Below are 15739 nucleotides of genomic sequence, written 5' to 3' on the forward strand. Positions count from 1 at the left end.
TTTATATAGTGCTGAAATGTTCTACAACACTGACAATATCATTTACATCAGTCCCTTCCCAGCGGAGCTGACAATCTAAATCCCATTCCCTCACGTTAAGGCTTGATTAAGCTGCCCAGGTTCTCCTTATTACCAAGGAGGCAATGTCTCTTGAGTCTTAGACCTTTGTGTTACAGCAGCTCTCCAGTTTGTAATTTCAGAAGGGTGGTTGCTAGGGTCCAAATTACTCTAGCAACCATGCATTGATTTGAGTAACAGACTAGAAGATGAATTGAAGAGGCTTGAATAGAAATATGAGTAAGAATGTAGCAGTGACAATAAATTTGTAGCTTTACAGAGCATTTGTGCTTTAGATGGGGGTCAGTGACCCCCACTTGAAAGCTGGAAAGAGTCAGAAGAATAATTAGAAAACTAGAGATGCGCTGAATCCAGGATTTGGTTCGGGATTCAGCCTTTTTTCAGCAGGATTCTGATTTGGCCGAATCCTCGTGACTGGCCAAACCGAATCTGAATCCTTAAAAGACTTTTCTTAAAAATAAAATGAAAATAAAAGAAATTAAACAAATATTTAACCGTGCGCTGAGCTGGAAGTTTTCCTTCCTATGCCTAATTTTGTATATGCAAATTAGGGTTCAGTATTCGGCCGAATCTTTCGCCAAGAATTTTGGGGTTTCGGACGAATCCAAAATAGTGGATTTGGTTTATCCTAAAACTATTAAAAATAAATAATGAAGACCAACTGAAAAGTTGTTTAGACTTGGCCATTCTATAACATTCTAAAAGTTAATTAATAGCTGAAGCAGGTTAGCTTAAAGGGGATACTCAATCAATCATTTTGGATTTGGCCAAATACGGACTACCACAAAAATGTCACCGAATAGCCGACTGAAGCCAGTCCTTGCTTATTTGAGTTTGTTATGAAATATACATTTGAGACAGGTAGTGGCAGCTGTTATCCAGAATGCCCGGCCCCTGGGTTTATCCAAATAGGGGATATTTCCGTTATTTGGATACCCCATACCTTAAGGGTAAGGCCAGACGAGGAGATTCGGGGAGATTTTGTCGCCTGGCGACTTATCGCCACGTCTTTTGTGCGACTATCTCCCCGAGCTGCCTCAGCGTTTTTTCCCCATAGGCTACAGCGCAAAATCGCCTGCGCTAATGCACACGAGGCGATGCGTTTTCAATAGTCGCCCAAAGTTGCCTCAGTAGCCTATGGGGAAAAGACGCTGAGGCAGTTCGGGGAGATAGTCGCGCAAAAGACGTGGCTATAAGTCGCCAGGCGACAAAATCTCCCCGAATCTCCTCGTCGAGCCTTACCCTTAATCTTCTAAAAATCGTTTAAACCTTAAATCATATCTAGGTTGGGATCAAGTACAAGGTATTGTTTTGTTATTGCAAAGAATAAAACGAAATCAACTTGAATTTGTATAGGATCTGTTATCCATAAACCCTTATTCAGAAAACTCCACGGAAAGGCCGTCTCCCATAGACTCCATTGTATCCAAATAATCCAAATGTTTAATAAGGATTTCCTTTTTCTGTGTAATAATAAAACAGTCGCTTGTACTTGATCCCAACTAAGATATAATTAATCCTTATTGGAAGCAAAACCAGCCTATTGGGTTTATTTAATGTTTATATGATTTTCTAGTAGATTTAAGGTATGAAGATCCAAACTACAGAAAGATCTGTTATCCAGAAAACCCCAGGTTCCAAGCATTCTGGATAACAGGTCTAACACCTGTAGTTGTGTGGGGGTCTGTGGAAAATGGCATCCTGTAATTTGAAGCTTCTGGATAATGGGTTTTCTGGATAACTGATCCCATATGCCTGTGCTGTGTTTTTTTTTTTTTTTTTTTTCTTCTTCGTCTCTTACCATAGATACCACTGGCTGGAATTTACGCTGGGTAGAATTCCCGTACAATCTACAAAATGTTCTGCATTCCGAGACCCTTTCAATAATAACGTGACACATTGTTATACAAACTCGCACATGTGAATTCTTTCCTCGCTGCCCCTGTTTCTGGGAGACCCGCTGGTGACAGTTGCAGGCCGGGTGGGTGCTTGGCTTGGGTTTCATTGGTCTTGTTTCTGATGCTGGGTTGCAGCTTTATGTATACATCTGGCGATAAAGATGAAATACAGGTATAGGACCTGTTATCCAGAATGCTCTGGACCTGGGATTACCCAGATAATGGATCTTTCCATTGTTTGGATCTTTACACCTCCAGTCTGCTAGAAAATCATATAAACATTAAATAAAGCCAAGAGGCTGGTTTTGCTTCCAATAAGGGATCAAGTACAAGCGACTGTTTTATTATTACACAGAAAAAGGAAATCATTTTTTAAAATTTGGATTCTTTGGATAAAATGGAGTCTATGACAGATGACCTTTTCGTAATTCGGAGCTTTCTGGATAATGGGTTTCTGGATAACGGATCCCATACCTGTACCTTTTTATTTATGCGGCAGTCAACTTCCCCTTGGTGCTACTACAGCAACTACAGCCTGCCAGAAAACCCCAGGTCTTTAGAAGTCACTGAGGAGTTGTTCTGTGACCATATAAAGGCACAAGGCTGCAGGCTGAGTTATACAGGGAACTCTGAGTATCACTCATGTATTATAAGGGATAATGTACCCCCTACTGTAAATGATAAGGATATTAGAAGTCACTGAGGGGTTGTTCTGTGACCATATAAAGGCACAAGGCTGCAGGCTGAGTTATACAGGGAACTGTGAGTATCACTCATGTATTATAAGGGATAATGTACCCCCTACTGTAAATGATAAGGATATTAGAAGTCACTGAGGGGTTGTTCTGTGACCATATAAAGACACAAGGCTGCAGGCTGAGTTATACAGGGAACTCTGAGTATCACTCATGTATTATAAGGGATAATGTACCCCCTACTGTAAATGATAAGGATATTAGAAGTCACTGAGGGGTTGTTCTGTGACCATATAAAGACACAAGGCTGCAGGCTGAGTTATATGAACACGGAAAATGACTCCTAACCTTCTATTTTGCAGTAAGACATATTATTTCACAAAAAGTCATCTATGGAACAAAAGTTGTTGGTATAATGTGATCCTGATGTGCCGGTGTATTTTACTGTATTTTACTTTAGCCGTCAGCTCTCACAATAGAACACATTGAAACGAGTCACATAACCTTAATAAGCACAAAATATCAAATGAATTGTTGAATATCTTAAAGGAGACTCTACGTATATTACTATCCGTTATGTAGATTATGTGTAGACATATGTAGATCTGCATTCATTCATTACAAAGGATGAGACTGTAGTCCTGTTTTTCCCACATGATCCTGAGACAATCGGGGGCTGCCCTCCATCCCTGGGAAACTTACATGCATTTGCTTAATCGCCTTTAAGACTATTGTGGGCGGGTGTCGGATGCCGGGAGAGGGGCAGCCCAGCCACCTGTCCCCAACAAATGAAGCCCCTCCGTCCCTCCATCACGGATAATTTGATTAACCACTTAGGTGCCAGATCTCGGAGTAGACCATACGTTATACCGTCCAGATCACTTATGAGAGTAGTTGTCTGCTATAGGCTAGAGCCCACTGATATTTGTAATGATTAATGACCAGATAATTACAGTTCATGCAGTCGCTACATTTGGCTCACAGCTTGCAATCTAATTGCCCTGCGTGTTTTATGTATCCCATAGACTCGGCTCAGAACCCAACGTTCTTTTCTATTGTCGGGTTATAGTTCATTGTGTAGCTTTTCCTTACTTATTTGAGAGGGCGCATTGTCTCTAAGGCTGTAGTTAGTTTTTTTCCTAAAATGTCATTGATCACTATTGATCGGCTCTCACTGGCAGCTTGGACTTGGCAGTTGGCTCTGCTGAATTGTGTGATCTTCTCATGCTATTACAGGTATGGGATCTATTATCCAGAATGCTCAGGACCTGGGGTTTCCCAAATAATGGATCTTACTGTAATTTGGATCTTCATACCTTAAAGCAGGGGTCCTCAACTTTTTTTTTTACCCGTGAACCACATTCAAATTTAAAAATAGTTGGGGAGCAACACAAGCATGAAAAACTCCCTGGGGTGCCAAATAAGGGCTGTGGTTGGCTATTGGGTAGCCCCTATGTGAACTGGCAGCTACAGGAGGCTCTGTTTGGCAATATACTTTATTATTATTATTATTATTATGTACCGGTAATTAAAACTTGCCTCCAAGCCCGAAATTTTAAAAGAAGCACCTGCTTTGATGCCACGGAGAGCAACATCCAAGAGGTTGGTGAGAAACTTGTTACTCATGAGCTACGGGATCACTGCCTTAAAGGGATTCCCTCATGATTTTAATGGTGTCGATTTTATTTCTAAGTTTACACTGCAAATAATTCACTGTACAATATAAAATGTCATTCCTGAAGCAGCAAGTGTATTTAGTTGTAATATTGGTGTGTAGGTGCATCTCAGGTCATTTTGCCTGGTCATGTGATTTCAGAAAGAGCCAGCACTTTAGGATGGAACTGCTTTCTGGCAGCCTGTTGTTTCTCCTACTCAATGTAACTGAATGTGTCTCAGTGGGACCTGGATTTTACTATTGAGTGTTGTTCTTAGATCTACCAGGCAGCTGTTATCTTGTTTTAGGGAGCGGCTATCTGGTTACCTTCCCATTGTTCTGTTGTTAGGCTGCTGGGGGGAAAGTGAGGGGGTTGATATCACTCCAACTTGCAGTTAAGTGTGACTGAAGTTTATCAGAGCATGTCACATGACTGGGGGCAGCCAGGAAACCGACAATATGTCTAGCCCCATGACGGATTTCAAAAATTAAATATAAAAAAATCTGTTTGCTCTTTTGAGAAATGGATTTCAGTGCAGAATTCTGCTGGAACAGCACTATTAACTGATGTGTTTAAAAAAAAAAAAAACATGTTTTCCCATGACCGTATTCCTTTAAGAACTGATCTGTCATTGTTTAAAGTAATGTAAAGTAATGCTGAGAGGGAGAAAGGTAAAAAAAAGAACTAGAAAAAGAGAAACAAAAGACAAACAGATAAGATGAAAAGAAGAGAAAAAGAAGATGACATTAAAGCGAGACCCCAGAAAACATAGCCCAGATATGGGATCAGTTATCCAGAAAATCCATTATCCAGAACCTTCAAATTACAGGAATGCCGTCTTCCACAGACCCCATAATTTAAACAAATACACGTATGGGACGTGTTACCCAGAATGCTTGGGACCTGCGGTTTTCTGGATAAGGGATCTTTCTGTAATTTGGCTCTTCATACCTTAAATCTACTAGAAAACCATGTAAACATTAAATAAACCCAATAGGCTTAAATATATTGATAATGGGTTGAGTGCAGAGGACTCTTGTATTTGTCTATATGTATTTTGTGGTCACAGCCTCATTGCACCCCCACCTAATGGTATTAAAAATTAGTGGTGGGCACAACTTTCCCTTGTTTGTGTTATATATATATATATATATATATATATATATATATATATATATATATATATAGATAGATAGATAGATAGATAGATAGATAGATAGATAGATAGATAGATATGTGTGTATATATGTATGTATATATATATAAGTGTGTGTGTGTAAAATATATATATATATATATATATATATATATATATATATATATATATATATATATATATATATATATATATATATATATATATATATATATATATATATATATATATATATATGATCCACTATCCGGAAACCCGTTATTCAGAAAGCTTCAAATTACGGAAAGGCAGTTTCCCATAGACTCCTTTTTATCCAAATAATCTAAATTTTTAAAAATGATTTATTTTTTTTCTGTGTAATAAAACAGTAGTTTGCACTTGATCCAACTAAAGGTCTAATTAATCCTACCGGAATCAGAACCAGCCTATTGGGTTTACTTGATATTTACATGATTTTCTAGTAGACTTAAGGTATAAAAATATAAATTATGGAAAGATTCATTATCCGGAAAGCCGCAGCTCCTGATCATTCTGGATAACAGGTCCCATACCTGTAGTATATTATTACTCTCACCCTGCATACATGAAGGCCTTGGCAGGCTAAAACTGGCAGTTTGAATGTCCTGGCTAATGCCAGAGATGATGCTATGTGTTCTATATATTAGGGATCTTTGAACCTTTGTGCATATTGGATCTCAGTCCAAGCGTGATGCCCACAATGATTATTACTGCTATGAACCATTCTAGGAATCTGATTGGTTACCGCTTGTTTTAGCCCTCAATGTACTGAACCTTTGAATATAGGCACCTGTACCCCTGAAAAAGGGCATAAAAATTAGTAGCCACCTGGTACTAAGAGCTTTCTGCCAAACTGCACATCAACATTGGCGTTTAATGGACTGGCAGGAGCTTTACTGGGAAGTGTGCCAGGCTGCGTGTCCTCAGTACCAGCTGTAGACTGGCATTATGTACTGGTTTCTTTGTACCTCCATATCCCCACGTAGCCTATTTCAGTGTGAATGGCCTGATTGTAGTTGCCGTTGGGCAGCAGTTGGGCACAATTGGGCAAAATAAAATTGGGCAGTTTATTCACCCGGGAGTATGAGTATTGTGTTGCAGTATGAGGGGTCGTTATAGGAATGTGCCAGCACTCATTCCCTTACAGCCTGTTGGGGCATCTTGGCCAGTGTATGTGGCCTCCCCAGAAGACCCTCTATTAGCCTTTTGTCTGATTCTCATGAATATTAATCAGGGGGTGTGATTGTCAGACAAAACAAGAGACCGCAGACTATTTGCATTAACAGTGGCTTCTTGTCTGCAGTGGGGGTCTTCTTTCTGTTGCCCAGGGCTGGGAAATAATGTTAACCACTTGAATGCTGGTAGCCACCTGTTCATTTTTATGCCGTTTGATGCTGTGCGGTCTGGTGAAGGCCAATGGAATTATTAGATTATAGTGTAAAATCCCACAGATTGTCGCTATTCATTGGGTCAGTGGAAGGCTTCAAATGCCACGGCCTATTTTGGATCTCTATCCAGACCTAGACAAGAGGTTATTGAGTTCTTACGGTACAGAAAATCATTTGTCCAAACCAGGGACACAGAAAGGGGGACACAAATACTGCTTTCAGTTTGCAATGACATCGGCAGCCAAGGGATACCTTTTCTGGAAACCTGTTATCCAGAAACCAGGAAGGCCATCTCTCTTTTTAAGCAAATGTAATGTTTGCACAAATCATTTTTTAAATTAAAAGTTAAGTTAATCTGCAAAAATAGCTTATGGGTGGGGGCAATCGTGGGCTGACTACAGCAATAAAAACTAAACTCTAATTTAAAAATTCTGCTTATATTGTACACATGCCCATTAAATATGGTAGTCACCTGGAAATTAAACAGTTTCAATTGTATGCAGTCTGTATAAGTCTGCTCTCACTGATAGCAGCCCCTTCATCAGACCATGCCACCTTGGAGTATAACCTGCACTCTTGTGCCTTTAAATGGTCACATAACCCCTCAGTGACTTCTAATATCCTTATCATTTACAGTAGGGGGTACATTATCCCTTATAATACATGAGTGATACTCAGAGTTCCCTGTATAACTCAGCCTGCAGCCTTGTGCCTTTATATGGTCACAGAATAACCCCTCAATGACTTCTCATATCCTTATCATTTACAGTAGGGGGTACATTATCCCTTATAATACATGAGTGATACTCAGAGTTCCCTGTATAACTCAGCCTGCAGCCTTGTGCCTTTATATGGTCACAGAACAACCCCTCAGTGACTTCTAATATTCTTATCATTTACAGTAGGGGGTACATTGTCCCTTATAATACATGAGTGATACTCAGAGTTCCCTGTATAACTCAGCCTGCAGCCTTGTGCCTTTATATGGTCACAGAACAACCCCTCAGTGACTTCTAATATCCTTATCATTTACAGTAGGGGGTACATTATCCCTTATAATACATGAGTGATACTCAGAGTTCCCTGTATAACTCAGCCTGCAGCCGTGTGCCTTTATATGGTCACAGAACAACCCCTCAGTGACTTCTAATATCCTTATCATTTACAGTAGGGGGTACATTATCCCTTATAATACACGAGTGATACTCAGAGTTCCCTGTATAACTCAGCCTGCAGCCTTGTGCCTTTATATGGTCACAGAACAACCCCTCAGTGACTTCTAATATTCTTATCATTTACAGTAGGGGGTACATTGTCCCTTATAATACATGAGTGATACTCAGAGTTCCCTGTATAACTCAGCCTGCAGCCGTGTGCCTTTATATGGTCACAGAACAACCCCTCAGTGACTTCTAATATCCTTATCATTTACAGTAGGGGGTACATTGTCCCTTATAATACATGAGTGATACTCAGAGTTCCCTGTATAACTTATGCTGCATACAAATAACTTTAAAACCATAGAAAATGTTAAATTGAAAGTCGCTCAGACAGCGGTTGGGGCAGGGTGGAGGTGCTACGGTTTTTGTGGATTTGTGATGTGGTTCCTTGTGAGGAAGTGCTGTAGTGTGAAAATGACTTTATCTTCCTGTCTAGCAGGTGGCAGCCCCTGACATGAGTAGTAAGAGCCTGTCTGGCTGCAGTTATGTGTTATTTTCCGGGAGTTGCATTGTATACTCCTGTGCGTAGGATTGCTTTTCATTAGCTATTACAGCCCCACTCCAATTGTTTTCTGCCCCAGTGCCCCCGGGAATAGGCTCATAGCCATAATCTGACATCTGATAAGGCCGGCCTGGCATGTTATCCCCAAACAGGGCTGCCCCAGTTGACTTCCTTACTTTCTATTTGAAAGGACAATACATTTTATATAATTGTGTTTGCTTTCCACTCATTTTCTTTTTAATTAACGACAATATAACGTGGTGGCACAGCTACGAGAGATAAGCCTGACCTTGAACAGCACCCCTAGTGGTCCATATGGATGATGTTTTAGGAAATGTGGGAGCCCACCTTGGCGACTACTTGCCTGAAGCCCATGACAGTTGTGTAGGACATTGGTATTGGCCAGTGATCCCCAACCAGTAGCTCATGAACAACATGTTACTCTCCAACCTCTTGGATGTTGCTCCCAGTGGCCTCAAAGCAGAAGCTTATTTTTGAATTCCAGGCTTGGAGGCAAGTTTTTGTTGTATAAAAGACAGGTGTACTGCCAAACGGAGCCTCCTGTAGGCTGCCAGACCAAACAACCAATCACAGCCCTTATTTGGCACCCCCAGAAACTTTTTCTTGCTTGTGTTGCTCCCCTACTTATATTACATTTGAATGTGGATCATGGTTAAAAAAGTTTGGGGACCGCTGGTATTAGCTGTGAGTATACTTAGCGAGCCACAGGGAACTGAGCCTTTCGCTTTTGAGAAGGTGCCGTGTTTACGGGTTAAATAGCAAGGGCCAGGAATTTCACTGCCTCCGAGATGTCTTTTTGGGGTGCAGAAATTGTTACGGGTCCCACAGAGAAACCGCTGTAATTAAGGGGAAGATAGCTGGGCAAGTTGGCTTCAGTTATGCTAGTGAGTATTTCACCAAATTGGCAACATTTGTTGGGTCAGATTGGACTGATCCAGTTGTTTGTCCGTGAGACATGGGGATGCCTGCGTAGTTTGGGGTAAGGGGTCACCTGTCCTGCTGAAAACGACATTTATATTTAAAGGAGTGTTGGTAAGTGCTGGCCAGGGGTAAGTCATTAGAGTATCTGGGGACTGAGGCTTTCCTTGTCCTTTAGCACTGTACATTAGATATTATGTTTAATAAGGCAAGATGGCAGGCCTGGAAGTAGGGGTACGCAGAAGAGGCATGTGATTAGGGTGCAGCAATGGCCGCCATTAGAAATCACAGGGCCCCATACGACAAAATTTCCTGGACCCCCTGGGTTGCGCCCACCCCACCGCAAACCCCACCCACAGGTCGGCTCCCCATCCCCACACGTCCAAGTGAAAAGAATTGTGGACCTGCCGTGTTGCACTTACTTGATTAGCAGGGCCCACCTGCTGTCAGTGAGCTGCCAACTTTGGAAGGGGAGGGGGGAGCACAAGTGGCTGCATCTTCTTCCAGTGACAGCATTTTTCTTCCCTTATTGGTCACAGAATTTTAAGTCCCAATAAAGCTGCATTGCGATTGGATGAGCTGAAGGGAATGTTCAAACCCCATCTATCCAATCCCTGAGCAGCTCAGCTTTAAACTATGTGACCAATAAGGGAAGGAAATGGACCGAAGATGCCTATATCTGTGCTCCCGCCCTCCCTTCTGATGTCAGCAGCTCTCAGAAAACAGGGGGGCCCTAGTCCGGCCCTAGTACAACACCCCCCACCCCACCTGATGGTGGCCTATGGTGCAGCGCTTGGCACAAACATCTTTTGCCGGATTTCCCTGTTTTCAGCCATCTGAAATCCTTAATTTGGTGTCTTTCCAGCAGGCCCAGACTGGCAATCTGTGGACTCTGCCAAATGCCAGAGGGGCTGCTGTAAGATAATATAAAGATATGGGCATGCACACCAAATGATTAATCATATAAACCAGATAATTGTGCAGTAAAAAATTTTTTAATGTTTAAAACATAACGGTAATAAACAACATCAATTAATGAAGGTAAATATTCAGTAAATCAGCATACATACATACCACACCACTGGTAGTTTTGGTTAGATATAGAAAAGCGGATACACAGACCCCCAAAAAAGAGAACACCCCGACGTTTCGGCTTTTGCCTTTATCAAGGGGTATGATGGGAAAAGAAATGGGTGACAGACGAATCACTGGCACATTTGTTATGGTCAGTGACTGGATGGAATTCGTCTCCATTGTGAGGATGCTTCTCATGCACGTGTCTGTCACTGTGGGGACGAGAATATGGCCGATTATCCCTCATTATCATATTCTGTTATTTCCCAGACATTCTGTGTTTATGTGCCCTCTTGAAGCCTCGTCTTCTTTTTCAAGGGTCTGATGAGTTCTTTCTGCTTTTCTCTTTTTCAGACAATTCAGAAGTTAGCCAGCCAGTATCTGAAGAAGGAGTGGCCAGTGGTGAAGCCGGATGAACGAAGCGAGTACAGGTACAAAGTTCTGCTTCACAGAACAGGTGCAATATGACAGGTATTAGTGGGCGGAGTCTGCTTTTTGAGAATATATGGTCAACTTGAGCAGAGGCGTTACGGTACTGCCAAAAAAAACACCAATTTTGTATTAATTGAAGCTTTCATGGTTACCTAGGGCACAAATAATCACTCACCTCAAATCTCCCCCTGACCTTCAGGCTGGGCCCCCTTAGCTCACAACAAGGTTACAGATATATAGAAACATTGGGGTGTCACCCTGCTATAGTTCCAGGGGTACCCAGGGTACAAATAAACACTCACCCCAAATCTCCCCCTAACTGACCTTCAGACTGGGCCCCCTTAGCTCATAACAAGGTTACAGATATATAGAAACATTGGGGTGTCACCCTGCTATAGTTCCAGGGGTACCCAGGGTACAAATAAGCTCTCACCTCAAATCTCCTCCTAACTGACCTTCAGACTGGGCCCCCTTAGCTCATAACAAGGTTACAGATATATAGAAACATTGGGGTAACAGTCACCCTGCTATAGTTCCAGGGGTACCCAGGGTACAAATAAACACTCACCCCAAATCTCCCCCTAACTGACCTTCAGACTGGGCCCCCTTAGCTCATAACAAGGTTACAGATATATAGAAACATTGGGGTTGCTTGTATATCAGTGTTTCGGTCCCCCGGGGACAGTTGTGCCTGGAATCCGCTAGAGAGGTGACACCCCTTTGTCCCTGTGTTGTCGAGTGATTGGGATAGAGAGTCGTTAGGAGGAGAGAAAAGGCTGACACCACAGGGAAGTCACACGTGTAGCGACACAATAGAACTGTTTTCCACAGAAACGTTCATTTCAAAGGCAGTGGAATGCGAGGTGGGTGGATTACGTTCATAAAGGTGTTTTTCCCCTGCGTGTATGTCATTACCTCTTTAATAAATGTCTCTCCTTTATGTATAACTGAAAAATGAAAAGGAACACGTGGCCGGCAGATCCTCCCTGCAATGATTGTTTAGAAGCAGGTGTTCTAGAAACAATACAGCTACAGGATTTTATAGTGATGTGACTCAGATAAGACTCACGCACATCCTTATTGGTCTATGGCCTGTGCCTAAACAACAACAATATCTCGATAAAGCTTCAGGGGTTGTTCACCTTTAAATTAACTATTCGTATGATGCAAACTTGTAAGGAACGATATCCTGAGACAATTTGCAATTGTTTTTCATTTTTTATTATTTGTGCTTTTTGCGTTATTTAGCTTTTTATTCAGCAGTTCTCCAGTTTGCAGTGTCAGCCATCTTGTTGCTAGGGTCCAAATTCCCCTAGTAACCATGCATTGGTTTGAATAAGAGACTGGAATATGAATAGAAGAGGCCTGAATAGAAAGAGGAGGAATCAAAAATAGCAAAAACAAAACATTTGTATCCTTAGAGAGCATTTTTTAGATGGGTCAGTGACCCCCATTTGAAAGCTGGAAGAAGAAGAAGGCAAATAAAAAAAACTATAATAAAAATAAAAAAAAAAGTAAAAATGAAGGCCAATTGAAAAGTTGATTAGCTGTTCTAGAACATACTTAGGAGGTTGTTTATTAAAGTCCAAAAAACTCGAGTATTTATTTATTTTTTTACTATAAAATCTCGAATCTATTTTTCGAGATTTATTATACCCCGAGTCCAGATCCGAAAATTCAGCATCTCAGGCCAAATTTGTGTATAAGTCAATGGGAGAAGTCCCAGAGATTTTCTGATCTGCGCTGGGTTTTGTGAAATAATCCAAAGATTTTGTCGTTTTCTGGCTAAAATCCAGAAAATATCTCGGAGGAAAATCTGAACAATTCGCGCAACCCGATTTTTTTTTGTTTGTTTGTTTTTTTCCCCACATAGGAAATTTTCTTGAAATGTATTGAAAAATCCGTGCGGATTTGGTCAGACTTTTTTACCAAAAATGTTTAGAAATGTTTGGATTTTGATAAATAAGGCCCTAAATGTTAATTTAAAGGTGAAGCACCTGTTTATAAGTGTTTGTGTTACAGGAGTATATACACGGTGTGGAAGTCGTACCTGGAAGGCACCATGCAGGTGACACAGTCTCAGATTAACACCTGTGAGAATTATAAGAATTTAATTTCGGAGCCGGCCAGAACCGTGAAACTGTACAAGGAGCAGCAGCTGAAAAGGGTAACGAGTATTCAAGGTGTTTCCTTACCTGCTTTGCACAGGATTAACTCTGGCATTAGCCGCTTGTTACTGCTATTCTAGAGACAAATATCTTCTATATATAGACAGGATTAATGCTTTATTTATTTACATCATCAGACCAGGCACAAAATATTCATTATGTCTATAGTTGTATTTGTAAACATGCGTCGGAGCTGCCTATTGTTTCACTCGGTTTAACTCGTTTGCCCAAGTGTTTTTTAAGTGGCTTTAAAGCCCTAGCACATTATTTGGTACAGACCTGTGCTGACCTAGAATATTCCAGACCAAATATGCCCTCCAAAGGCTCTAGTCTGTATATAGGTGCCATATACATGTCGGACAGGTTTCCTTATATTGGTACAATCTGTCTCATCAATATATAGTATATCAGATAATAATATCTGTACTGGTACTAGTATTGGGCAGGACTGGATTAGCAGTAGCAGGGCTTCTATACCAATTGCTGCTGATAGCACCTGAGCATAACTAAAAGATGACCCCATGAAATTCTCTGCTCCCCTGCTGACTATTATGTTAGTGGCCCGTAGCCAGCCTAGTGGGGGTGCAGCCCTGTAGCCTGCCTTGTGGGTGGTACCCGCCCCGTAGCCAGCCTTGTGGATGGTACCCGCCCCATAGCCAGCCTTGTGGGTGGTACCCGCCCGTAGCCAGCCTTGTGGGTGGTACAGCCCCGTAGCCAGCTTTGTGGGTGGTACAGCCCCGTAGCCAGCTTTGTGGGTGGTACAGCCCCGTAGCCAGCCTTGTGGGTGGTACAGCCCCGTAGCCAGCCTAATGGGTGGTACAGCCCTGTAGCCAGCCTAATGGGGGTGGACCCCATAGCCAGCCTAGTGGGTGGTATAGCCCCGTAGCCAGCCTAGTGGGTGGTACAGCCCCGTAGCCAGCCTAGTGGTTGGTACAGCCCCGTAGCCAGCCTAGTGGGGGTGGACCCCATAGCCAGCCTTGATCTTTTCCAGAATTTGTACCAGATAGACAGCATTCCCTGGAAAACTAAATTCATGGTTGATTCCGCCGCTGGAATATGCTGTAATTCAGGGGTCCCCAACCGCTGGGCCGGCGAGTCCAATTTTGTTGCCGACCCCGCCCTCCGCCAACCCCACTCCCGGTCCAAAAAAGGTTGGGGACCCCTGTTTTAATTAACATGCCACTGTTTTGCAGGGAGAGCTCTGTTATTAACCTGTTATTAATTCAGACGCTCTGTGTCTGGGCTGCTCCTAATTAAATAATTTGGTTATAATGTAGCAAAGACAATTGTCGAGTATAATAAGCATCTTCGGAAATGCTGGGAAACAAGTGCTTTTACAAGGCTTTTTGGCAGAGTATTTTCCTAGAGAAGAAAATGTATGTTACAGATATGCACGCTTACATTATATTTTTATACCTATTATTTATATGAAACAGAAGAGAACAACATATGGCCCTAAAACTGTTGTTTTTTGCTGAACAGTTTTCTGTCACTTAGCATATTCAGTTATAATATTAAACTAGGATTGTCAGTCCTGTCCTGCTTTATGGCAGCTGAGATTCTAGCTATCTGTATAACAGAACATTCTGTCCCAGTGGCTGCACAGATCCTATCTGATCCCTATTGTAAGCAGCAGTCCTGTCCTGCTTTATGGCAGCTGAGATTCTAGCTATCTGTATAACAGAGCATTCTGTCACTGTAGTCTTGCACACAACTACCTCAGAAGAAAGAACAATATGGCAACTTTCACAAATACTAATGAATACAAATATGTAGGTAATAAAAAGAGACTAAATGTATGCCCTCGTGTTATGCAGCTAAAGCCTAAATTAACAAGGCTACCTTTTTCGATCAGTTTAGTGTTGATCGTTAGAAATGCAAATTACCATTGTGGGAAAAGCTGGGCCCCATGAATGTCGTGTTTGGGGAGATGCTGACACAATCGCCTTGTGCTTTTTGTTCCTCAGTGTGTAGATCAGTTGATGAAGATCCAGGCCGAGCTGCAGGAGACAGTGAAGGATTTAGCCAAGGCCAAGAAGAAGTACTATGAAGCCGAACAGATGGCTCATGCGATGCGGGAAAAAGCCGACATAGATGCCAAGTACGTTCCCTGCGTTTGATTTTATTTGCCAGCGATATGGCGGCTCTACAATAATTCATTCATTGCTCGGCTTGGCGCAGGGTCAGGCAAACGGAAGAGACCCGATTCTGTGCCCCGACATTGAGCTTTCACATAAAGGCTCGGAGGTTTCGATGTCAAAATAAACTTCCTTAATTCTTCGATTTCGCCAACAATGTGGGATTTGAAATTAGTGGGGCATCTTCATTTAATGGTCTGATTGTGATACAGTTGCAGACACACTCACTTTCCAAACCTTTGCATTTACAGTATCTCTGGACAGACAGTTTACAGGTGTAGGATCTGTTATCCGGAAAACCGTATCCAGAAAGTTCCAAACTACAGGAAGGTCATCTCCCATAGACTCCCATTTTAATTACCTGATTACATAGTTCAA

The 15739-nt window shown here is 41.9% G+C and overlaps 1 protein-coding gene across 5 annotated transcripts in view; it reads left to right on the plus strand.

Moving 5' to 3' along the window:
* The window catches only part of LOC108708818 (F-BAR and double SH3 domains protein 2), a 105140-nt gene that overhangs the window by 34259 nt on the left and 55142 nt on the right, over positions 1-15739 (plus strand). For all 5 annotated transcript variants that reach the window (XM_041582832.1, XM_041582830.1, XM_041582831.1 and 2 more), the window contains exons 4-6: positions 10978-11054; positions 13078-13222; positions 15191-15324. In XM_041582832.1, coding sequence (XP_041438766.1) covers positions 10978-11054; positions 13078-13222; positions 15191-15324 — 356 coding nt within the window. The remainder of the gene's footprint in view (positions 1-10977; positions 11055-13077; positions 13223-15190; positions 15325-15739) is intronic.

The sequence above is a fragment of the Xenopus laevis genome, chromosome 2L, assembly GCF_017654675.1.
Source record: "Xenopus laevis strain J_2021 chromosome 2L, Xenopus_laevis_v10.1, whole genome shotgun sequence".
In the NCBI taxonomy this organism is placed as follows: Eukaryota; Metazoa; Chordata; class Amphibia; order Anura; family Pipidae; genus Xenopus; species Xenopus laevis.